Genomic DNA, 26,162 nt, shown 5'->3' with positions numbered 1-26,162 from the left:
CACTTTTCACCAACTTGGATGAGTAGAGTTCTGGGGATCTCAAAATAAATGAAAAAAAAATCTATTTGAAACATATGGTTTACTTAGAAAATTGGAAAAATGTATTTGAGTGGTCTTGTGCCTTTGATCTGCATTACCTGGATAATGATGAGCAATGTATAACTACAATGGGGAAAGTTCGATATCAATGCAAATGAACATTGAGTTGACTGAATATTTCTTCAAGAACATTAGCCTTACTAACATTATATGTAAGTGGCCTATAGTACCTGATCAGTACAACATATCTTTATTGTACAAGCAAAATCTGTTTGTCCAAAAAGCAGCATATTTGTTTGGTGAAAAAAGTTTGTATTTTAAAATGAAAAAGTTCTATTAAGTTTTGCTGAACTGCCAATTACTTTAGAGATCATGCAAATAAAATACGTGAGCTGGTGCACAGTTATTTGAAATAAAAAAAGTACTGGATCCTGACAATCCATTTCAAAGTATCATAAGAAAGTCTGATAAAGTTTTTACTTATTGTGCTTTGATGAACTGCTAATTGACTTCATCTCTGAGGTCACATAAGGTCAGAAGAAAATAAACTGAGTAAAGTGCTCCAGCCAGATTAGTTTATACGAAAAGGTAAATGGAACTCTTATTTGGAGTACCCAGATCTTTCCACTACTAATGATTATATTAACAAGAGCTCACTTAAACTAATTAAAAGCTCTTAATGTGGAAAAACACACCACCTAGAAAACACACTTTGAAAGAACTAGCTGGAGCACTGTCATCTCAGCATTTCCACATGCAAGGAGCAGGGGAAAAAAAGAGTGGATATAAACAGTACTGTATATTGTTTTAATACAGCCCTTGTATGGAAGTTATACCCTTCAGTGACCTTCTAGTATTGTATCAGCTTGCTACATGCATGTCTTCGTAGTCCAAACATGTGTGAAAGAGACCATTCGTCTACAGAAGGTAGGATTTCTTTTTGTTGTCGCTGGAACTGGGACAGCAGACACGTATATTTGCCACATTGCAAATAAAAATATTACTTCAACATAAATCACATAAAGGACAAAAGCTTTGATACGTCCAGGGTAAAATTTACCATAAGGCTATATAATAAATGATGAGATCTTCCACACATGCTTTTGGTACCCAGGCATGAGCCAAAAGCAGTGCACAAAAGCCTTCATATGAAAAATGAAAATAAACTAAGGAGTGCAATGATGATCACTTAAAAGAAAGAAAGAAAAGATGGTGTAGAAGGAAAGGCATCCTGCCAAACATATTAGAGATATAAAGGATGAGCTTGGAAAAAGGGGGACAAAAGAAAGATGGGTTGTGATAAAATACAAAAGAACAAATACAAACAGATGGACAAAGACACAGGTCCACTGAGGAATCTGGTACGAGGTTTGCTACTAGATTTATAGGTCACTCTCTCAGACGTTTGGTGGAAAACCGTCCAGCCTGCAAATGAATATAAAGGGAAGAAAACAAAGACACTTATAAAGTACAAATAACTGTGATCAGATGTCCTATACCATCAGTCAAATCAGCTTTGTTAGTTAATCATCCACATCTCCATTTTAGCCTTGCCAAGGAGGAGTAAGTTAATTGACCATATGCAAAAGGATGCAATAACAGCAGAAAAGAATAGATATTCTGTAGATTAGTTTGGCAGGATGTGCAATGTTGAGCAAGGTATTTTAATCATCATTATAACTTTCAATACATATGGCAACACATTCAGTCAAAGTCTAGGGAGCTGTGCACTGCTATAGAGCTGTCGCATCTGCTGGATAATAATGCAGCCTTGACTGACACCTCTATACCTTAGACATGATGCCAAAATCATGCAAGAATTAACCCCTCTGATGCTGGTAGCTTAGCTTCCCCCATATCATTATATTTGTATTGACCCAGATGAATTAGTACTTCATAATGGGGAGCTTTGGTCCCACCAGTATCAAGGGGTTAAGAGAAAATAGTATGAACCAGGGGAAACAAAGTTAGTCTTCTGTCTATTGTCATTTTTTTCCAGATCTCAATAAGTCAGATTCCACAAAAGGTTAAATCTGGATAAGTTACTGTTCGTAAAAGAAAAGGCATATTGTTCCCTAAGAACAAGGGATTCTTCTGCAGTATTGATTTATTTTATGCTTTGGAAAGTCTCCTCTTTATTTTTGCTCACCTAACCTTCTGCTATGCCTAATTTTTTAAAGGTAAGTCAGTAACTTGCATTTATAAGGCTTACATGCCTACATTATTAGTAAAGTTCCTCCTAAATCATTTAAGTTTTAAGTGGTATGTACTAATTTTGGCACATGCTGGAAGACATGCTGAACTGTAGGTACATAAAATCACCTTGGCCAGAACTTCCATGCGCATTGCCTCCTTCGGTGGCTAAGCCGGAGCAGATGTCAGAAGACAAAGAGGCCTTGACTGAGCAGGGTTGCTGTGTCTGAACTGAATTTCCAAATGTGGCTGATGTGGAGGAAGTTACTGCTGTTGCTTCAGTTGAACCAGAATGAGTTTTAGTTGTTTCTTTGGGGAGAGACTCTTTGCAATCTGACAGATTACCTAAAGAAACAAACAAAATTGCAAATGCCGCCATAAGGAAACTACTACAGAAAAATCAACCTTGTGTAACTGGTAGTTTGCCACTGAGAGGAGCAGCAACATAAAATTCTGAAGAACTGGTAGAAACATACATCTTTATGGGTAAAACTGCATCTGAAAAGAATTTACATACCCCCCCATACCTGCCCAGCATCTGCAAGATGAAAAGCCAGCCCATCCAATAGGGTTAATTTTTATGCAATGTACTTGGTGCACTTTTCAGAGACGGTTGTGAACTCAAGAAAAGCATTGTTCTAAAAGGTGAGAGTTGCAGAAGTGTCTCAATAGGAGATGGAAGATGTTCTAGAAAGATGCCGCGGGATTAGTGAGACTCTACACTCAACTATGGAATGTGAAAGGCAGTGGACAAAAGTGGAGAACGAGTGAGTGAGAAGCAAAGGGAGATGAACAGAAGGTTAGAAAGGCAGGACTGTGAAAAAATATCAGGTTTTAATACCAGAAGAACTTTGAAATTCACTTGGGAGATGGAATGGAAGCTAGCAAAGGTGACTGAGGATGGGAGTGATATAATCAGAGTACGTCAGTAGTAATATTAGAGACCTCCTGAAGCTGCAAAAGGATTTAAGAGGGCCAAAGAAGCAACAATTTCAATAGTCATGAAGGAGAGTGATTAAGGCACAAATAAAGGATTTATTCAAAGTCAGGGAAGCTGGTCAGCTTCCTACAGCTTAGCAGGAAAAGGGAGAATGACTAGAAAGGGAGAGGCATGAGGGAAAGTGTGCAGCAGAGAAGCTTAAAGATGAGTGATAGTGGAGACAGAATTACGCGACAAGACATTTTAGGCAGAAAGAAGCTCTGACTTTCTGAAACATTCAGGTAGTGAGAGGTGGTATGCTGATGTGAGCCAAGTTAAGGGGGAGGTCAGAGTGGGTCAAGACAGAGAGAGGGGTGTTGTTGGCACAGAAGGAAGGGGAAAGGGTAGAGACAGCCAGGAAATGGCCTACACACCAAAAACAGATGGACAGAAGAGTTAGATACCATCACAGGGAACTCCATATTGGAAGGAAGGAGGAGGTAAGGCATCCACCAGAAATAAGCAAAGGAGTCGCTAGAATGGGAAGGTTTAAAACAGAAGAGGCGTTTGCTGGAGACGCTGACTGATATAAAGTGGATTGTGGCATGTCAGTCTTAACTCTGAATGTCCTTGCTTTTGCTATCTTAATTTAAATTCTGTTTTTTTGTAAAAGAAAAAAAAAGTCTAATTAAAACTGACATAATGCCATTCACATTGGTACAGAACTGCAATCAATGGAAAGAAGCTCTATAGGATTTGAAGTACACCACTAAGAGAAGAAGAGCTAGTCTGCCATCACAAACTTCAAATGAACGAAGTTCAGCAGGAATAACTCGCATTCTGCAGCGGGAGAATTGGGCACTGCCTATCTAAGTTCCCCTACTCAATTACTATTTTATTACTTTTCCAAACAGATAATGCCAAAGACTGACTGCTGTTGGTCATGCAATCCTGATCACAGATTTCACATCCATATTAACAAGTATTAGAAAACCTCTCAACACCCTATCTGAAGTGCAAGACATCACTCACAGCTTTAAATTGTTTTTTGGCAAGTCCAATCCAATCTTATAGAGCATCTTTTACAAAAGAAAAATCACAAAATGCTATACACTCAATGCAGACTAACAGTATCTAAACAGTGAATACAAACATGGATAAATTACCTTAGGGAGAAAGACGGGAAAACAAATAGATTTAGGTTCTATCCCAAACTAAAACTGAATTGTGACATTGTTATTTTATTTGTCAAGCACTGACAGTGTGCTCGATACCTACACAGAAAATACTAACTGCTTCAGAGGAAGAAATCTGCACTAGGTGGTTATGGAACAGCTCGTGAATAGGGAAAACATTTCTTTCCAAACCTGAGTCAGAGGTCAGCTTATGCCCTGAAGCATGAGGGTTTTTATCACCTCAACAACTCTTGATTATTTTTTCTTTGTTTGTTTTCAATTCTTCCTATTTTAATGCTGGGCGTTGTTTTTTACCCATATAAATGTACAATGCTTTTTTTGGAATCCTGCGGGGGTGGTGGTGGATTATACCCAAGTAACCACACATTACAGCTATTTTGTTTTCTTCTTAGCGCATTATTGCTGGCAGAATATTACCTTTTCATGTAACCAAGCACTACAGTTAATGCAGGGAAGCCAGGGGATTAGAAAGGGCAGCTACAATAAGAGGAGATCACAGAAAGATCTCTTAAAAGTTGTCCACAGTATGATGTTTCAATCACTGTAATAAATTTATTATTATTTAACTTTTCATTGCCTTCACCCGAATTCAGTATAATTACCTAGCAGGTCAGGGACAGAAAATAAAATAAAGGCGCTCCTTACATTTAATGGGATACAAGGTTTTAAAACAGTGGGACCTACTTGTGTTGGAAGGTGCAGTTTTGAGCTGCTGAACCAGAGGATTCAATAGTTTCCCAGCTTTTAATTTATTTTTGCTGGTTCTTCGCCGGCGGCCACTTGGTGGGGCTGAGTGAAGAAAACCCACGTTGGGTGGCAATGGTTTGCCCAGCCGGACGAACAAAGCCTCTATCTCATTCTTTTGTTGAGTCTGCAGTTCAGCAATTTCTTTCATGTGCCTAATAAAAAATAAAATAAAATAAAAGGACATTATGCTAGCTACTTGTCTGAGAAAATGCCAGACCCAGATGGCATTTACAGTTACAAAAAAACAACAACATGTTATACAGCAAGCTATTCCTCATCCAAGAGCGTGTACATGTGTAAACACTCTATATAGGAAAAGACATCTAATCCTGTATGCACAGACATGAAGAAAATGAGTTTCAATCCTCTGCTCTAAATTTGCTCTTCAAGTATTAGGTTATACAGAGACTCCTGTAGAAAGAGGATTTTTCGAATCCAAAGTGAACGTGATTGGTTTGGATACAAGATCTGAATTTAACTCAAATGCTTCCAGTACTTCTGTCCCTTCAAACCAGTGCCAAAAAAAAGTTGTCTCTAGAAGTATAGTTAAATTAACTGGGAGAAGCGCTGCACAAAAAAAAGCAAAAGCAAGTGTTTAAATTAACAGTGACACAAGAACCTGGATGGCCACGTTCCTTATAATGCAGGATAGATTGTATCTAAATACCCTTTGAACACACATTGAATTGTTTTCTATAGCACCCTTATATTCCAAGTTAAATTCTAACTTTACAGTAAGATTGGGAACCACTGCTTCCATTTTTCTCTCATCACATGCTTAGAGAAAAAGAATCGTGAGTAAACGGACAGGTCTGAGGACTAGCCATGTGACAGAGTTTCATTTCAGGCTCACCACTTCACACCCAGGGCAGCAGTTGGGTTGTTAACATTTGACTGCTCAGGGGTCGAGTGTGAGATGAGCTGGATGTCTCCAACCAGATCCTACTGGATAGGTATCTACTTAAAAAGGAGTCCAAAGATCATGGTCGAATTGAAATAAGCCTGAACTAGCCTCTAACCCTAAAGATTACCCAGGGCTGAGGCACTCTGGAAAGGGTATGTGGGGAAAGGGCTGCACTACTACTACCTATCCCATACCAGGAGAATTCATTCTTCAGGGTTTTCAATCCAGCACCTTTAGGGATTATTGCATTTACTTTTAAAAGAGAACAATGCCACAGAGGGAAATGGCACCCATTTTGCACAGCATAGCAGGTATGAAGCACTTCTCCACCTTGAATAAACTGAAAGGTGCTCAAAAGACGAGTTTAGTAATAACTGGCTTTCTGGAGTTTACTGCTCATGCAACCACCTAACTGAAGAGGTCATGTTATCTGTGACATGCTATCATGTTCTATAGTGTGGGAATTACTTTTGGGAGACAGCACCATAAGCAGCATGCTAAGAGATGCTAATTGTAATTTAATTCACTATTCTAGATGCATTTTGATAGCAAGAAGTACTTTATACAAGGATACGTCGAACTGCTTGGATGAGGAGAGTGAATTCTATTTTACTTTAGGATGTGAGCTGCAAAGAACACAATTTTTTATAACCCCCTGTGCTTCTTATGATATACACAACCCTAACACTCCTCCCCCGCCCCAAGCAGGTCATCTTCTGCTTGTGTTTACATTAGAAAAATCAGGTCTTGTTTACTGTGGTTTTGCTAGAGGGCTCTACAGACCGCTGTATATCTAGTAGGCTTATGACACCACAAGAGACTGATGTCTTAGCATGTGAGTGCAGGCGTTCGGGTTTTTTTTTTTGGGGGGGGTTACACTTGTTTAAAACTTGGTGGTCTGTTTTGTTAACATGTATTTCATTAAAAAAAGCTTTTCAGGTCTTAATATTTCATAAAGCAGCAAAAAAGGATACAAAAGCCACTTCCCACAGACTCATTTTGCAGGGGACATTCAAAGCTAGTTAGAAAAGAAAACAAGCAGAGATAATTAAGGAACACTAAAAAAGGAGGATCCCATTAATGGTGACTCTGACTGAAGAAGAAGGTGCCTGACAAAAAGAAAAACATTTTGCTCAGGGAGAGACCCAAATCCAAACCTGGCTACAGACATTGCCAAAATTTAGGTAAATTTGAATCCAGATCCAAACCCTGCAGCTCAGAAACACTCCTCCTTCCTCTATGACAGGATCATGACTATTTCTTCCACTTAAATCAGAAGTTGTAGTTATTATAAAAACAAACTTTTAGTAAATGGGCTTTAGCAACAAAAAATAGTTGCTTTTCGGATGGGGAAATCTTAAACGGTCCAGCTAAGTAACCAGATTATTCCTGATTATCTTCTATTTGCATTGAAGTAACATCTAGAGCTCTCAGATTGGGGCCTCACTGGGCTGGGTGCTGAACAAGATAGGGACATTTCCTGCCCTGAAGTTAACTGAGTTCTTTGATTAGGAAATTGGGGCTGGACCCCTCAGTGAATTGGTTCTCTCTGGCTCAGAACACACATATATAGGCTTTTGAGGTATTTTGGTATTTTCACGTCTAACTGGAACTAAGGTCATATCTATGGTGCTGCAGCTCTGCCGCTACAGTGTAGACACTTCCTACATCATCAGAATGGGGTTTTCCATCAATGTAGTTAACCCATCTCTCTGAGAGGGAGTCGCTAGGTCAACAAAAGAATTCTTCCGTCAACCTAGCCGTGTCTACACCGGGGTTAGGCCAACCTAACTATGGTGCTCAGGGCACAACATTTTTCACAGCCCTGAAATGTGCAGCAAGGCCAATCTATTTTTTAAGTGTAGACCAGGCCTAAGAAATGCAAAGGTGAATAAAAAGAAACGAATGATTAAGAAAAGTTTGGGTTCTGTAACTGCCACTATGTGATTTGTGTTCAGTATGAATTTTGCAGGAAGGGGTGGTATTTTTTCCTGAATGAGTTTCCTCATTGATGCTGTACACACACAGTTTTTTACTATGTGTGGAGATGCTTTTTAGGTAGTCTAAACATGTGTCAAGTATCCAGAATTGTTTTAAAATCCAACATACTTCTCTCGCAGGTTCTGCAGTTCTTTCTTCATATCTGCATCTTCAAATTCCGAGTCATTGTCGCTGCTCATGTAGGATGACTGCGAGTGGAAGGATGTTATATTGATAGTGGGGATTTTTGTTCCCTGACCATTAGGCGAATCAGGGCCTGGTGAACTAGTCTTTCCGGATCTTTGCAGAAGAGAAGCTGACTTTTTTGGGATGTCATTGGCTGCACTACTGCTCTGCGGGGACAGCGGAGCAGCAACAGACTTCCTTCGGAGAGACTCGTCACCAGAATCACTGGAACCATGGTCAGAAAGGACATCAAGAAAAGATGCCGTTTGCACTCGCCGTACTGATGTTTTCAGGTCAGGGCTCGTGGGAAGCTCATCCAAATAAACATCTGGTGGTGCAGAGTACCTTAAGCAATGTGGCGATGTTAAAGTTAATTCATCGTGGGTACTGATCACTGAAAACCTGCCAATAGTTTTGGCTGGTGTACTATTATCATGCACTTCAGACTGTTTTCCATAGGAACCAGGGTCTACAAAGCCATTCCTTTGAAGGTTATTTATCTCCCTATCTGTTGTAGAAGTCTGTATTAAGTTCTCTGTAAGTGCAGATGAAATTTTGATCTTTGCCTGCTCATTCCTTTTAGAAGTTTCCATTTGTTCAGGTATGGTTGATGATGCAGGAGCAACCTGGAAAAAGAATGAGGGAGATTAATTTTGAGTGTAATTGTAGCAGACAGGCATACAACTATTTATAGTTTCACATTACCTGAAGAAGACCTTTTGTTGTAACAGCAGAAGTTGAAGAAATGTTTGCAGCTGAACCTGTTTCATAAATTGGGAAAAAAAATATGTACTGATTACATGTCTGGACAGAAAGGTTTTAGCCTAAAAAAGGGAAAGCAACACCAGGTTCAATATCCATTGTTAAATAAAATTTGCATTGGAACAATGCATAATTCACCAGCAAATCTACATAATTTAGACCATAATTAGGATATCAAATGCAAGATTTACTTAAGATACTTTAAAAGCCATAATGCAGGTACTATAAAATATCCCTTAGTAGAAATTCAGACTCAATGCAATGATCTGCTGGGCAGTCCAGATAAAGATAGGTCTGAAAAAGTTCTGAAGACAAAAATCGGATGGAGATTTAATTGTGTACTGTATGCAGAGGTCAAGTTACAAAGGTACTTTTGAGGTCTGCAACGGAAAAATAGATGTTTGAACATGTCATTGAGCAGTGTGCATAAGGCAATCAGGATTTGACCATAATCGGAGAGTCTTTTTTCCTATCTTTCACTCGGATCAAATTTGAACAACATGTTGCTGAAGGTGGTAACTACAGACTCAAATAATGGTCATTTGGACCGCAATAGCAATGTATGAGAAGAAAAATATGTTCTTGATGACATACAAAATAGAATTTAACCTCCAGGCCATTATGCTTTTTCAAAGTTTAACCAATGAATGGAAATCTTTCAAGAATGCAGAGTGAACATAAGGTAAGAACGTCATTTCGCAGTTCTGAAATCATGAAATATATGCATCTCTTTATGGCATATTGAAATTCATATTAAAACCTAGGGCAAAATTCCCCTCTCCTCCTGGTTTTAGACTGGGGCAACTCCAGTGACTTAAATGAAATTTCTGATGATTGACAGCATTCTAAGAATAGCATCAGGCCTCCTTAATATTTAAGTTAGGAAGGGATACTTACTGTACAGCGATGGGGTTCTTTGAGATGCGTTAGTCAGGATAAATCCACTGAAGGTGCACACATGCCTCCTGCATGTGAAACTGAAGGTTTTTTTTTAAAAATGGCAGTGTCTGTCAGGGCCATGCACGTGCCCTGTGCTTCCTTGTGCAAGGGCATAGACCCTTCCTCAGCTCCCTCACAATTCAAGGGCTGTGTTACCATGAGGACTCTGAAAAGCTAAGATGAAGGCTGCATTGTGGGATTCACAGATCCATAGTGCCAACATCTCAAAGAACCATGGCTACTGTAAGGTAAGTAACCAGTCTTTCTTTGCGTATGTCAGTGTGGAACCCTCTGTGGGCTACTGGTGAGCAGAATCCCCCCAGACAGTGGGAACAAGGAGTTACAGCTGCATCAGTCAAAAGGCAATTGAAGAACATCTGACTTGCCTGCCACCTGAAGGGTAAATGTTTCACAAGAGTCAGTGGGTTGCTCCATGTCGAATGATCTCAGAGGCTGGAACATTCCTGAAGTGGATGGAAGACGCTGCTTGTGCGCCAATGGAGAGGCTCACCAGCCAACTGAGGGCATTTGGAGATGTTTGTGGTAAGATGGTTTGGTATTTCAATGGGCTGGATATAGTTACAAAGAGGCGGTGAGACTGCCTAAAGGGCTTGGTCTTGTTAAAGTAACAGAACAAAGCTCCAGACACATCTAAAGTATGCAGCTTCTTTCTCCAGGTATTGAGTGCAACTTTGGGGAAAAGGCCAGCAAGGTGATTCATTGGTTCAGGTGGAATTTGGAAACCACCTTAGGGATGAACATGCGGTGTGGTCTCAACACCACCTTCTTCCTGTGGAAGGATGTGTAAAGAGCTACAAGGGCATGGAGCTCACTAACGCTCTGTGCCAAGGTGATAGCAACCAGAAAATCCATCTTGATGGTAAGGAGGTGTACTGAGCAGGCTGACAGTGGTTCAAAAGGAGGCTCTGTGAGTTTTAGGAGGACAGTGTTGAGGTACCACATGGGAGTCGGGTTGCTAACCAAAGGGCAAATATGCAGGAGGCCCTTAAGAAATTTTGATAGCGTTAGATAAGAGAAGACAGAGTATGATTGTACTGGAGCATGGCACACTTACATTGCCACAAGGCAGACCCGGAGAGAGCTAAATGCCAATCCAACCTGTTTCAACTACAGCATATAGTCTAGGCTCTTTGGTATCAGAATGTTTACTGGTTCTAGGTCTCACTGGGCTACCTGTATTGAGAACCTCTTCCTTTCTGAAGGGGAGATCATCCCAGTGGATGGTTTCCTGCTCTGTATAAGAATTTCCTGAATCTGTAGGGAGCAGTCTCTATCAGCAGTGTTCAACCAGCCAACCCCCAAGCCGTCAGGTGCAAAAACCAGGTGCAGTATCTGAGCTTGGCTCTGAAATACTCTGTCTGCGAAGACGGGGAGGTGTATAGGAGACTGCCTGGATAACTGCAATAGGTCTGATAGCCAAAACTATCTCTGCCAGGAAAGGACTAAAAGTGTGATTATAGACTCATCTTGCCTGATCTAGGAATCAGTGGAAAGGCATATAGCAGTGCTCAAGACCAGTGGAGGAGAAAGACATCTGGTAACAAGCCCAGGATCATGCACTCTCTGAAACAGAAGTTTGAACATTTGGTGTGGTCCTCTGTGGCAAACAAGTCCATGATGCGAGATCCCCATTGATTGAATATGATGGACTTCCAGAGTGAACACTCATGGCTGGTTATCGGGTGTTGGCTCAAGAAGTCTGACAGGTTGTTGCTGACCCCAGTAGGTGAAGTTCCTACAGGGTTATCCCCGAGAGGTGGGAGGGTCCCAGAGCTTAGGCTGCAGCCTGAGCCTCTACTCAGCAATTAAACAGCCCCTTAGCCAGGGCCCTTTAGCCCCAGTCAACTGGTATGAGCCAGTCGTGGGTGTTTAATTGCAGTGTAGACGTACCTAAGGAGTCCTAGTTGAAAGAATAGGGACAGGATGTATTCTAAGGCTGTTACAGTCTCCTATTGGGACCTGCTTCTGATCAGCGAGTCAGCCAGATATGGGTAGATGTGGATTCCATGCCTCCATAAATGCACTGCCACTACTGCTAGGCATTTTGCGAATACTCTTGCTGCTGTGGAGAGTCCGAAGGACAAAACATTGCATTGTCAATAGTTGGGCCCCGTTGTGAATCTTAGGTACTTTCTGTAGGCTGGACGAATAGCTATATGGAAGTACATATCCTGCAAGTCAAAAGCCATGAACCAGAATTGTACTTGGAGAGATGGCGTATGTATTAAATGAGTCTCTTCAGGTCTAGGATAGGACAAAGGCACCATTTCTTTTTCAGAATGAGAAAATACCAGGATTACAGCAATGCTATATTCAGGAACATGCAGATGTCAGGATTAAAGAAACCCCAACTAGTTCAGAATGCTGAAGCACCTCTTACTCAGCAACACAGGCTACCATGACCATGTCAATGGACTCTCCACTGACCGCAGGGGAGAGGATTCTCTGCTTGAAGATGGGGAAAATGTATGTCCCAGTGCTAGTGAGAAGGAATATGCCTCTTCCAGGTGTGGTGCTGAGGAATATGGGTGCTCTCAGTATCAGGATCCGTTCTGGTACCATAAGGTGATTCAGTACCAATGACAGTCTTGGCTTTGCCAGAGATGCCTCCTCTGAAGTAGGCGTCAACACTGAGAGGCGCATCACTGGAGCTGGGTGCCGGAGAACTCCGTGTCATAGGCTGCTCTGTATCACCAGCTCTCGACAACAAGCAGAAGCTTTACATGGTCTGTCCTTGTGGGAGGACACCGAGCTCTGCTTGGAGTTTCTGCTTCTGTTTGGAGCTACCCCTCTTGGTTCTGGAGGTGTTGGTATTGGTGCCAGGTCTTTTCTCTGCACTGTCTTCTCCACAGCGGTCTTTGGTGTGATAAGTCTGCTAGACAGGGTGCTGGATGACACTGGCTCGTTGCTAGCCCAACTCTGGAGCTGGTCTCCTCAGCTTCTGAGGAGACCCTCATAGATTGCTCCAGGAGATGAAGCTTAAACCTGATGTCTCATGACTTATGCATCCTAGTGGAGGATGCAAGGCACACTGCTCAGTCTAGTGAACTCACCTGAACAGCAGGCACACCAGCTGTGTCCATCTTTCAAGGTAATTAGTCCAACAGGGCTTGGAGCCCGTAAGTTTTGAGGCCACCATGTCAAGCAGCTCTGTTTGTGTGTGCATGCAAAGGGACTGTACAGGAGGAATTGAACTGTCAGTGCTCAGTCCAGACTGGTTGATATATATCATGACAGTCGTATGTCAGAGTCAGAAGAGTTGTGAAGATTTGTGGTAAGTTTTTGTAGAAAATGTAGTCAAAGCTAAGAACTGGTGGGGTCAAACACTTCACTGGTTCCATGTTGCTGCCATGGGTGGTAAGAAGGTACTGAGGGAGGGTTGTGGTCACCCCACCCTTTACACCCTCATAGAGGAGCATGAGAAAGCACAGGGTGCATACGTGGCGCCAAAGGACACTAATTAAAAAATCCTCTAGTCTCACATGCATGAGGAGCATGTGCACCTACAGCAGGATCCACACTGACACATACTCGAAGAACCGTGTGTTACTCTAACAGCAGCAGGACATGTGGAACTGAGCTAAAATCTCCAGAATACTCCATCCTTAAAGGGGACAAAATCTTCCTGGACAGGTAAATCAGATTAGTTACACATTCTGAACAATTTTAGTATGGTGTGCTGTGAAAAGTGTCATGGAATCTATCAACAGCTTAGTTGGAATGGAGTATGCCTGCCTTGATAGGCCTCCACAGTCATCCTCAATGATTCCTCAAGAGCCCTACGGACCGACTCTTCTCTGCGGAGCCCACCCAAAATCCTGCTGTCTTTAAGAACTCCATCCAGTGGGGTAAAGGAGATCTGGCTGGCTTTCTGCTCAGCCTGTGAACTGCAAACTTCAAAACACTATGGGAAAAGTACAGAGTCTCACAGGAAGGCCTCTGTACATCACCCGCCTGGAAAGACCTGCATTGCTTATTTACAGTATTATGTTTAATTCTGTCCATGAGACTGTTTGCTTTTTGTAAGTTTGACAAAAATGGCGGCAAAGCCAGATTTATTTTTTGTTTTGTGACAGCACCCAGCAGTCCAAGCCAGGTTCAGGTCCCCATTGTGCTGGGTGCGGTTGTGAAGGTTTCCCAAGGAGAGTTAGTAAAAAGGGTGCGTGAGATAAGAGGCCCACAGGATAGTACAGAAATAGCATTGAAGTTAACAATTCAAACTAGCTGTCACTGGTAACTACCTTTTCTACTCATTGACCCACCTCTCACTTCTGAGGAGCTGACACCGATGCTAGTTGTTTCGGACATTTCCAACTTAAAGTAAAAGGAAACAAAATATAAAAGTGAATTTCAGTTTAACAACCCTACAAACAGGGATATACAGTCTCTGGAACTTGCTTCATATTTACAGCATATCTTAGCACAGAGTTATTTGATATAGGAATAAGTATTTTACATTCCTAGCGAAATTTGCCACCCATCTTCTTTTTCAGCCACACCATTTTTTTCCAGGGAGGGTGAACGAGGAGGAAGGTTTTAGGAGAAGACTGCAACATATACTGGAACATTTGTAAATATGCACCGAGTTTAGCTATTCAAGTACACACTTATAAATGAATATCTTGTGCTTTTTCAACCAGATTACATCCTAATATATATGAAATTTCTATGAAAAGTTAAGCAAATTACAATACAAATGTGTTATGTATCTGTTTTATTCTACGGCAGACAATCTAATTGGGAGCACTCAATACTGTATTGTTATTTATAACCCTTTCTATAGAGAATGAGCCTTCAGTACTTTAGAAACTGGTTTAGTAACATATACAGCATACAGTTGCTTGACTGCTACCACCTCTCTGTTGAAATGTGGCATGGTTTTAATACTTTGTACAGTGAATCCAATTAAAACTACATGGGGGGCAGCTTTAGATTTGGTTGCGGGAATAGAACTAACTCCAGAGTACTGCTTTCCAACTAGGTTAAGTATCTCTGACCTAGTAGAAAGTGCTAGGGAATTGGTAATGATTCTAGAGCAGTGTTTTTCAACCTTTTTTCATTTGCAGACCCCTAAAAAATTTCAAATGGAGCTGCGGACCCCTTTGGAAATCTTAGCCATACTCTGCAGTCCCCATGTTGAAAACCACTGTCCTAGAGAGTTCATGGCCTTAGCGTCTCATCTGATTGACTGCATCTCATTTTGCTCAGGGTCCCTTGTCGGGACACTGAATCATTAATAATTCAGACCGCCTATGGAAGGAATCACCATCCCCTTGCAGCACTGAGGCTTTTCCACAGCAGTCTGCCAGCAAAGTGGTGACACAGCCTTGCCCTGCTGAGCTTATGAAAGGAGGCAAGATCCCATCTGGAAGCGGTATAAGCTTTATGCTATAGAGTCTCCAGCAGTAGCTGGAGTGTTTGAGCAAAGCGAATGCCCACAATATGTTTAATTAGGGGTTTAAATGAAGACTGGTTTAAGAAGGTAGCTATGATACTCTACACAAATGTCACCACTTTGAATGAAAGTTGCACAACTGACAGGCAAGCAAGCAGCATACAAATCTTGTGTTCTGTGCCCTGGGGTCAACTCACTTTTAAAATGATAGCACTATAGGCCACGTCTAGGACCCAAAGTACTTTAGCAGTCTGCTAGAAATCACGGAATTAGTCACAGGGGCATAATGCAAGACAAGGAAAGATGTTTATCTTAGCTAGTAGCATGATAATGAATACTAAGCACATTTATATTTATGGGGCACAATAACTTACCTGACTCTAGTTAAGTTATACATAGCTTTTCAGTTCCAGTTCACCTATTAATCTGACATTTCAGTTACAACCATATTGCTAGTATCTACATTCGCTGAAAAAGAAGTGTGCAGAAGTGATGGAGGGCAGGTAGTCAATTTAAATGAATACATGCAAAATGGTCTTGACAAATTGGAGAATTGGTCTGAATTCAACATGATGAAATTCAGTACAGACAAGCACAAAGTACTGCACTGTGAATTGGATTTTCCCTTCCCAACTACAAAATGGGGAAGAACTGTTGAGGTGGCACTAGAGAATCTGGGGGTTATCCTGGACCACAAACTGAATATGAGTCAGCAATGTGATGCAGCTTCATAAAAGGCTAATATGATTTAATATATGGAGATATACCTATCTCATAGAACTGGAAGGGACCCTGAAAGGTCATCGAGTCCAGCCCCCTGCCTTCACTAGCAGGACAAATACTGATTTTTGCCCCAGATCCCTATGTGGCCCCCTCAAGGATTGAACTCACAACCCTGAGTTTAGCAGGTCAATGCTCAAACCACTGAGCTATCCCTCTCCCCAGTTTGGGGCTGTACTAACAGGAGAGTCGTATGAAAGACACAGGAGGTAACTGTCCCTCTCTATTTGGCACTGGTGAGGCCCCACCAGGAGCACTGTGTCCAATTCTGGGCACCACAATTTAGGAAGGATGTGGACAAATGGAAAAGAGTTCAGAGGAGATCAACAAAAATGACAAAAGGTTTAGCAAACCTGACCTATGAGGAAAGGCTGAAAAAAATGGGCATGTTTAGTCTTGAGAAAAGACGACTGCAGGGCGACCTAATAGTCTTCTAATATGCTAAGGGCTGTTATAAAGAGGTCAATGACCAATTGTTCTCCATGTCCACTGAAGGTAGGACAAGAAGTAATGGGTTTAATCTGCAGCAAGGGAGATTTAGGTTAGATATTAGAAAAAACTTGCTAACTATAAGGTAGTTAAACTCTGGAACAGGCTTCCAAGGGAGGTTGTGGCATCCCCATCATTGGAAGCTTTTAAAAACAAGTTGGACAAACCCCTGTCAGGGATGGCCTAGGTTTATTTGGTCCTACCACAGTGCAGGGCACTGGACTTGACTTCTTGAGGTCCCTTCCAGCCTGACATTTCTATGATTCTATGCATGAATGAGGAACAGAGAATAATATACAGAGACCAAATAGGCAGACATCACCCTCTTTCCCCTATCAAGGCTTAGATAAATGCTCAAAAAGGAGTAACCTCAGTTATCAACATCACTATGAATATATTTAACATTCTTAAACCACCATGACTTACCACCTGTCTCAGCCCGCTCACTTTAGAAACAGGATTTAAAAAAAAAAGAGAAGGAAAAGACTGAATTGAAGGATTATACCAATTTTTGAACCCAAGAGCAAAGTTTAGTTTTCTCTAATGAACGGCTAGTGAAACACTTGTGTGAGTGAGAATACATGTGACAAATTGAAAGCAAAAGCAGTAAACAGGGAACCCAGACAGAAAGTAAGCTACCAGGGCAACAAGCAATATGGAAATGCTTATAGATAGAAGTATCTGCATATCCTACCATTGGCTCTTGGATTCTGAATTCTGTTCTGCTGTGGTCAGTGGCTGTAGCTTTGTTCAGCATGGCAGACGTTTCCATGGCTGCTGGATTTATGGGTATAAAAGGCACAGTCATAGCCTGACTAGCCAATACAGGGTAAGGTGGCATTTCAGAAGGTATAAGTGACACAAATTGATCCTGAGCAGCATTAGCTTCCTGGCAGGTGTCTGGGACATTAAGGCCTGGTTCTCTTAAATCCAATACAAGTGTGGGAATTAGTTCTTCATTCAAAGGCGGTAAGCTAGCCAACTCGCTCTCACCCTGCTCTAAAGGTACAAAGCTGTCTGGTGTCCCTGCTGATGCAGCAGACGTAGGAACACACTCTTGGTACAGTAAATTGCGCAACTTCTCATCGAGGCTTTTTATTGTGTTGTCAGCAAAATCAACTCTGGGTGGCCCTTCTCCGTCAGACTCTACTGCACAAGGTGGCTGCAGCGGACCGACGCCAAAGCCAGCGCAGGCGACAGGCTGGGACTGGGTCAGCACTATATGTTGCTGGGACACAGCTCCCGGTAGCTGAGGAGGACTTTGAAGCTGAGAGCCTGTCAGATTTAGAGGGTCAGACACAACACCCCCAGGAAGCAGCTGGTTCACCAAGGAATGCTGCATTACACCAGGCTGACTGGCCTCTGACACACGGGGAATTTGTAGCGCAGGTTGGAGTTCCAAGACGACGACATCAGAGAGAGCAGGAACGGGACAGAATTCGGCTCCTGGTGCAGGAACTGTTAGACTCGAGCTGGGTGGCCTCACAGTACAGCATGAGATCTCCACATCGGGAACACAAGCGTCTTCATCCATCTGCTGCAGCGTTTGCAGGGCGGCTTTTGGAGCAAGTGGAGCATCGGAAGGCTCCTCTAGTGAAGCTGCATTGTGGGCAGAAGCATCAGGCTGACGGGGCATTACCAGGTGTAGTGGAGGATATTCTGGTTGACCTACATTAGCAACAAACTGTTCTGGGACGTATGGAGCAGTTCCCGGCAGTGCTGCAGCTAAAATTTCTGCCTTGGTCTGTAAAACAGCTGAAGACACTGCAGCAGGAACTTGTGCCAAAGGAGCAGGTGTTCCACAGGGGCTGTCGTATACACTTGTTTGACTAGGAAGCTGGTGACAAAACAAGACACTAGGTGTGTCTGTCACCGCAGAGCTCATTTGCTGATCATCGGACTGTTCTGGATCTATAAGGAGTAAAAACACCAATGTCACCTTTTACAGGCTATACAGAGTGAACCATATAAAGTAACCACAAAATTTCTTAGTCAAGTTTAAATACAGCAGGCCCTGAACTGCTAAATGTTTTCTATTAGAAAACTACTAACCCAATATTCAAATTGCAGACTTCAGAAAATATTGCTGTAAAAAGGATGCAGCCTATGATAAACAGCTATGAATAGAACTTAAATTACATGCCGAACTCTTAACAGAGTTTAAGAACACTGGGACTTTTCTCTAAATAATCAAAAGACTGTCCATATTTTAGTTTAAAACTATATGCTCACATAAAATGTGTGATCCTACAGAAAAACTCTTCATGGTGGATATGATATATCCATTTTGAATGGGTATTGTGTATTGCACCCCATTGGCTATTAATAGAAATAATACACTATTTATAAACTATCTTGTTTCAGCAGTGTGGTAAATTGAAGTTACTAAAAAGGTCCCTATCCTACATGACTTTTTAGACTGCAAATTATGTGGCTGATACTGCAGGCTCATTTTTCACTTGTATAAAGTTCTTAAAGTTCAAGCCAGTTTTGGGGCAAGGCTTCCATGCTATTCTGGACTGCAGTGGTGCTCCCCAACTTGCTCCCCCAAAATCTATGGCTGATGAACTGAGATAAGTGCTGCCCTAAGCCGAGGAAGACACACTCTGGAACGATTCCCTCTTTGGCTGTGGCCTCCGAGCGAGTGGTGCTGGCAAAGATCAAAACCAGAAGCAAGCATCATTTTTGCTGATTATTTTGGCGCCATGTGTAATTTATGAATAATTTTTAGAAGAAGAAACTTATTGCAGGCATTTGTTTGGCCACACAGCTTTGCTAACAACTAAAATCAAGCCATTGTACTTCCTTTGCAAGATTAGCCTATCCAGTAACCCACACACAGGCGTTGTGGACTGCAGCAGTTTGAGGTGCAGGGAAGTAATTAAAGGAGAACTAACAGTGCCAGTGTTAGCATCTTTGGTATCCTTTACTGGTCAGCTTGTGAAGCAACAACTAACACAATACTCTTCATCCTCTGCCTCCCACCACGTTGCAGCTAAAAGAAAACAATCATGATGAAAGCGTGGGAGGATATAGGAAGAACTGACAGAGCTGCCTCTAAGAAGACAAAGTTGATGGCTCACACCCCTGTTCCCTAAGATAAATGAAAGCTTTAAAGTTCATAAATACCTGGACCTTCCGGCTGTTTACTCTGAGGAACTGCTGGGGAGAATTCTGGTACCTCCTCAGTAGGGTTTTCCACAACAGGGCATATAATAAACCACCTTTTTCCAGTATGTAAAACTAATTGTGAAGAGCAAAATAAAGGGTTAACATCGTATTTGTTTTGGAGCTTCTATACAGTACTTTAAGAAGCTGATAGGATCCAAATCAGACTTATTCTTCATGTGAAACTCCCACATTTTAGGAAGAGACACGAGTCTCTACAGTATTCACAGAGATTAAAAATAATGGCTCTTACTGGACTCCCATAGCAAGAAAGTGATCTTCTTGGGTTGGAAAGAGTCTGCCTTTCAAGTGACTGTACTAGCGCGGGACACAAAGCCAGATCCAAAGCTCATTGAAGTTGCTGGAACGACTCTCTTTGATTTAAATGATGTTTGGCTTAGGCTTAAAGTGAACTAATTGTACTGTAAAGAAGGTTTTTGTAATAGAAAAACTGTTTTTTTGGTAATGTTTTATGCAACTTACTTTATCTATTTTCCTACATAGGTGGTGTTGTTTTACTATTGCTCTCCTACATTCATCCTGAACTTTTACTCCGTCATTTACATGTATCAAATTACAGAGTTTTCAAAATTCTATTTACAAACCAATAAACGCGAAGAGTATACTTTAAGAGTGGCCAGCAAGTGTGAACTATCTAAGAGGAGCCAGGCAGACTGCGTACACCATTGTTTGGGAGGGACACCATTGTTTTCAGTCACCGAAGCATGTTGTGTGGCCCCAAAGAGGTTTTACACACACACAAAAACTCAGAGAAGTGCCTGGCAAATAGAGGTGTGTGCAACACATGACCAAATGCAGCTTGGAAATGAGGTTTAAACAGGATATGGTTTTATTCCCTTCTCCAGTTTATAGAGGGAATGAAAGCCCACACTGATACCTTCCCTTTCTCTGGGAAAGAGATAATATACCAAACATATCCAAAAGAATAAGACTTCTCACTGGTAAGATAGAGTTCGCTGAAACTTCCTGGTTACCAAATTCAGTTGCATCTGAAAACATTAAGAGCCAATCTCTGTTAACTTCCTTTTGCAAGCGTAGTTATTGTTGAGAACAGAGAGTACATTTATGAAAGCCTTGTCTCTTCCTGCTCAACCCCACTTTCAGTTTGGAGGCAGCGGGGATCATTGCCAGTTTGTAAAATTTGTATATTCCTGATGCACCCAAACGCTGGTTTAATCTATTTTAGCCTTGGGACTTCAAGGCTGCTAACGGCAACTGTGTTTTTTACCAGGCCTATATTTTCAGGACATATTCCAGTCATCTGTGACCGGTGGAGTTATTTGAGACTGCTAAACTTCTGGACAGTCTAATATTACCTATTCATTGCCTGATAGTTCGAGATTCAATTTGTATTCAAAAGCACTTTTACCATTCTGCTGATACATGGGTGTCTTCACTTGAGATTGCCGATTCTCCTGTTTAAAACAAAAAATATGTTTTTAATCAAGCACTAATGCAGGAACATTTTTCTAAGGAATATTTATGTTGCAAATCTTAGTTGAGCAGAGGCTGTAAAACAAACTTAAAATACAGTAACTAGATTAAGAAAAAAAATCAGATTTGATATCAAGAAACCCCCATTTATTTTTTAAAAAAGGACCCGACACACAAGATTCTTACTTCATTCATTTCTAGTCTAGACGCATCTTGCTGGGGACTTGTTCCCTGATCAGAACTTCGTTCTCCTTCTGTATCTTCACTGAGCATATCTTCTGCTTTATCAATAATATCTTTCATTTGTTCAATGAATGTCTCTTTCTCAGTCTGCAATATGAATTCCTTCTCTACCTGTAAAGAGCACATTAAGATAAACCACTAATGGCTGTAGCTCAGTACTCATTGTGTGGACTTAACTAGCTGGAAGTTTGCATCTGTGTACAGAGAGCACGTGTATCATTCTACATGGGAACTAGACCCTAAAGAGACAGTATTCTTATTTGGCCTCTGGGCAAACTGAATCACCCCTCTCTCACAAAAATTAGTCGTTCTCTGGGCCTGGTGGGTTTGATGCAAAGTGATCACCTTGCTTCTGTGTGTAAGACGCATCATCTTGTTTCTCATCCCCCCAAAAGAAAGGCTTTGTTACAGTAAATAGACATAAAAAAGCCACCCAGAGTCCCACACCTACAAAACACAGAGCCTAGCTTTCAAGTGTGCTTAATGCCCAAAGCTCCCATGGATTTCATTTGGGACTCTGGAAGCTCAGCCCTCTCTGAAAAATCAGGCTCACTGCACCTGTGATCTAGAACAAAATCAGAACCTAGTACAGGAATGACGTGTTCCCCAAACCGTGCAACCTCAGAAATGGGGAGGTTTTGTTGGGGCTAGCATGGGAGTGAAAACTCTTGGCCGTTTTAAGGATGGCACCCCCACCACCCCTGCTTGTGGACTTGAGGAGCAGGGCGCTGGGGCGGATTGGTTGCACAGGGTGCAGCATAAGCCTCTTGGTTCCTATGCATCCAAGAGATGGCTTATAAGCCCTTCTCCCTCCTGGGGCACCATCCTCCCCATTTGCCCTCTCTGGGATGAGAGCAGGACCAGGTTTGGGGGGTCTTGCTGGGGGCATCATGATTGTGTGTTTCCAGCTGACATTCCACCTTTTTGCAGCTGGGAAGAAATTCTTCCTCACTGACAGACTGGCCCGGGGGGAGGGGAGAAGGGAGGGAGGAGGAGGAGGAGAGGGGGTATTTCACCTTCCTCTCAGTGGCCCAGGGACTGGGCAGGTAGGTTTGGTTGCAAAATTTTGTTGCAAGCTGTTAGGAACCCAGTGCAGGTAATTGTTCAACAGGGGTCTGGTCCACTGATAAGCCAGAACTGGAAGAGGGTTAGGAGAAAGCATCTCCTAAAGAAGCTGGGGCTCCTAATCTTTGGCACAGCAAGGTGACAACCCCTCTTCCCCACCCCCTTAATCCTCCTACAATGAGAGGGCGCTGGGGTTCCAGCAGTGGTGCCGGGACAGGTGAACAAGGGGAGGGGCTGATCTCAGCCTCCCCTCAGGTGACCTGGATTAAAGTAGGAAGGAGAGTCTGCGCTGGACGAGTTATTGTCTGATAGTTCCCAGATGTGTTACTAAGGAAAGTTGTGACCTGTATACATCGCATTTCTGGGGTCTTGTCCTTCTTCCTGTGGTGTCCTGGCCAATCAAGGTCATGCTTACTTTTGAGATGCTAAGCAGGGCTGGTGGCACTGCCTGTTAAGGTTGCATGACACTTCCTTTTAGAAGACCCTGCTTTGAGTGTTTATAGCTTTTCCAAACTAACTGATTTGACTGAATTTTCCAAGCTGGGTGTCTTTTGGAAAATTTCAGCCAAAATGGTCAATGGTTTCCGGACAAGGAGACTGGGACTTGGATGAGGAGCCAGGTTTGGGGGAATGGCCAGGATTGCGATAAGGTCAGATTGGAGAGGATTCAAGTCAGAAAAGTCTGTGCCCATTAGAGCACACTCCCTTCGAGAGCGTGGACTAGAACCCAAGATTCCAGAGTCTCAGCCTTCTTCTGCTGCTAGCAAATATCTGTGAAACCCACTGGCAAAATGTCTCTCTCATATCTCTCTAGTGCCGAGCCACAGAGAGGATGACAACCTACTACTGCTATCAGTTACTCTGACAGATCAAGTGGCAAAGGTCTGTATGGTTGATCTAAAGATGTAAATCCTGCTGATGACCCATGTGGGTGTCAATATGATGCCACGTGACGGAACTGTTTTTTTCAGTTTGCACTTTTTAAAACCTAGGAAATTACACAAACTATGTTAAAAGAACATTATTAAGGTTGCAAAGTCAAGCCCTCAGCAGTTAGGAAATGCAGAATTAAGGCTGCCTGTGCCACATGCATAATGCATTACGACACAGGCTTTAATTACATGATCTCATATTTTTTTCATAGCAATCTTAATTTTCGCATTCGCTAGCTTTTGAATGCTTAACTTTGCAACCTCAATAATGTTCTTTTAACACATTGTGTGCATGTGTAATATACATATAGTTTATGCAACTCAAAATTTTAAGTGTCTTTTGAAAGTTCCTTCGCAAATAAGGTCTTACCATGTAAGTAGCAATTTCTTCTGGCGCGTCACCATCTAAATCAAATTTAAAAGTCACCATTTTGTGATTGTGTGTTTCCAGCTGACATTCCACCATCTTATCCCCTGTGTTACACACCTATAAGAAAAGAGTAACATTGATCATTATTTCTGGCATGTCCAAGAACAGAAGTTCAGCCCTGGACAAAGAGGTTGTACTTGCATTTAGAATGGTCAGCTTTGGTCTGCTCGACTTCTCCTGGCGTGATCGAATGCGTGTAGATTTCTTATGTTTCTTTGAAGGCTTCCCTTCTTGCTTTCCACTTCCAACCACTCCTTCAAAGCTGTCACTCATCTCTTTACCTGAAGCAACATCGGGACTCATGTAGCTTTATAACAGGGAAGGAAAAAATACCCACACGGGATGTGGATGTGGAAAGAGAAGAAGAAAAACAGTGACTGCAGGAAAACAGGGGATCTGCTTTGTAGAAACACTTTTGAGAGCAGCATGGCTGGCCCCAATTAAGCAAGGTCCTTAAGCATGAGCATAAGAAAACACATGATGTCCCTTGCACAATGAAATCAGGGCCTTAATTTCTACTGAGAATAGCCCCTTTTCTTCAGGGACCCTTACAATCTGTCTTTGAACTGCAAGGGTCCCCCAAACTTATTTTCTTACCCTTCTTCAGGTTCTATTCTCTAGTGGCGAAGGTACATATGTGGCCTTCTCTAGAAACCATCACCTTATGTCAGTCAGTGGTGCAGGGAAAGGGTCACACAGGAGAGTGACATGTGATACAGAATACAACTTCTGCAGCTGTGGGCCATTTTACTACCAGGCACTTGTTCTTAATCTATGAAGGTGCAACAAAACTCTAATGTGGAGAGAGGACCTGAGGGTATTGCCCTTGGATGTGTTCTGATGCAAGCAGCTTTTAATGTTGCCACGGCTAGGAAAATTAGTTTTTCAAATATCATAGCTAACGAGGCAAAACAAAATTCGAGAGAGATTAATCACTAAATATTTGGCGTCTTTTCCTATAAGAGACTGTAGAATAGCATACTCACTAGGGATGAGTGAACTCACTTTGCGTAATTCAATTATATCCAAGAATTATAGGTCTGAAAGTTACTGGAGCCTGGAAAAGGTAAATTCCACTTTCCATGAAACACTGAAAAGAATGAAGAGCGCCACAAAACCACCAGACACAGAGTTAGTGTCCTGAAGCCTTAAAAACACTACTTTTCCTGCATGAAGGGAAGACTGAGTTTATTTTCTTTCCCTAGGGCCTTCATGGTTTTTCCAATGGCATTTAGTCTGTAAAGCAGAAAACTCCTTGCAAGTCAGGTGCAGTTTTATAGCTCTCGGCCTGTATCTACTTGTGTCAACCTGCCTTTTGGTGAGGTAGAAATGGGGGCAAAGGAAAATGTTCAACCCTGAATACACAGGGGTATTCTCCTTATCTAGAAAATGTGTTCTGGTTAAGTCAAATCAGTCTTGGGGTGAAACAGAGACACGAATTTAAGTTACAGAACAAAAATACATTTACAAACTTGCATTTTGCAAATCCTAAAAATACAAGAGTTTGAAGGTAAAGACAAATGTCAACCCCATGAGTTTGGGTCCTCCCTGAGGCTCATAGACATAAAAGATTGGATATTAAAACATTAATTATGGCAGTCAGCCAAATAGCAGTAGTATTATGGTAGTACCTTAAGGCTGCAACCTGGATTGTGCTAACCATGCTAAAGGCAGAACTGGCCTGGGCTATACATTAAATTGATAGAATTTTTGCTATACTGGTATAGGTAAAGCAGGACAATCCACCCCTAGCATGAATGCAGTTATATCAGTACAGTGGTGCTTGACACTGGTATTAGCTCTTGCTGGGTGGAAACGGGAATAACCTCTAGTGGTGTAAGGCACCTTTATACTAGTATAACTGCACCCACACTAGGGATTGTGCCACTTTACCTATTTTGATAGAGAAAAAAAAATCATACACCTAATCAAAATCGTTAAGGAGCACCACAGTTGTGCGTAGACCAGGCCTAAGACAGAGTCCCTGCTCCAAGGAACTTACGGTCTATTTAGATAAGATAGACCAACCCAAATAGCTAAACTTTATGTATGCAACTTGTTACTTTCCCCAGACCTATCACTTACTACCTCCAATCTGTCCATGTCCTAACACTCCCACCCTACACCTGCCCCACCCCATTATAAAGACAGAGCTTCAGGTTCAGGCTTGTGAAGGGGGAGAAAGAAAAAGTTTCCAGAAATAAATTTTTTTCACATGTTAGAGAGGTTGTAAGGATACCTTTCACAGCTCAGTGTTAGTGTCTGCTGTTTTTCCTGTATTGCATGCTCCTAAAATATAAAAAGAAATAATTTAAATAG

The 26,162-nt window shown here is 41.9% G+C and overlaps 1 protein-coding gene across 8 annotated transcripts in view; it reads right to left on the bottom strand.

The window, feature by feature from the left end:
* Positions 1-26,162, bottom strand: part of WNK2 (WNK lysine deficient protein kinase 2) — a 184,993-nt gene that overhangs the window by 31,838 nt on the left and 126,993 nt on the right. For 6 of the 8 annotated variants that reach the window (XR_008445649.1, XM_054034431.1, XM_054034429.1 and 3 more), the window contains 13 exons: positions 26,083-26,132; positions 23,985-24,150; positions 23,784-23,900; positions 21,360-21,527; positions 21,109-21,154; positions 19,680-19,793; positions 17,245-18,461; positions 14,149-14,200; positions 8,870-8,925; positions 8,108-8,790; positions 5,032-5,246; positions 2,362-2,577; positions 1,366-1,464 (listed from right to left, as the gene is read on the bottom strand). Coding sequence is in view for 7 of the 8 variants with exons in the window: in XM_054034431.1 (XP_053890406.1) it covers positions 1,366-1,464; positions 2,362-2,577; positions 5,032-5,246; positions 8,108-8,790; positions 8,870-8,925; positions 14,149-14,200; positions 17,245-18,461; positions 19,680-19,793; positions 21,109-21,154; positions 21,360-21,527; positions 23,784-23,900; positions 23,985-24,150; positions 26,083-26,132 (3,199 nt within the window). In the remaining variant the exon portion in view is untranslated. The remainder of the gene's footprint in view (positions 1-1,365; positions 1,465-2,361; positions 2,578-5,031; positions 5,247-8,107; positions 8,791-8,869; positions 8,926-14,148; positions 14,201-17,244; positions 18,462-19,679; positions 19,794-21,108; positions 21,155-21,359; positions 21,528-23,783; positions 23,901-23,984; positions 24,151-26,082; positions 26,133-26,162) is intronic. The other 2 variants (XM_054034426.1, XM_054034427.1) reach the window with 1 other exon arrangement.

This window comes from Malaclemys terrapin, chromosome 7, assembly GCF_027887155.1.
Source record: "Malaclemys terrapin pileata isolate rMalTer1 chromosome 7, rMalTer1.hap1, whole genome shotgun sequence".
Classification (NCBI taxonomy): Eukaryota; Metazoa; Chordata; order Testudines; family Emydidae; genus Malaclemys; species Malaclemys terrapin.
The sequence above is the reverse complement of the archived record's forward strand: the minus strand, read 5'-3'. Positions and strand labels throughout refer to the sequence as shown.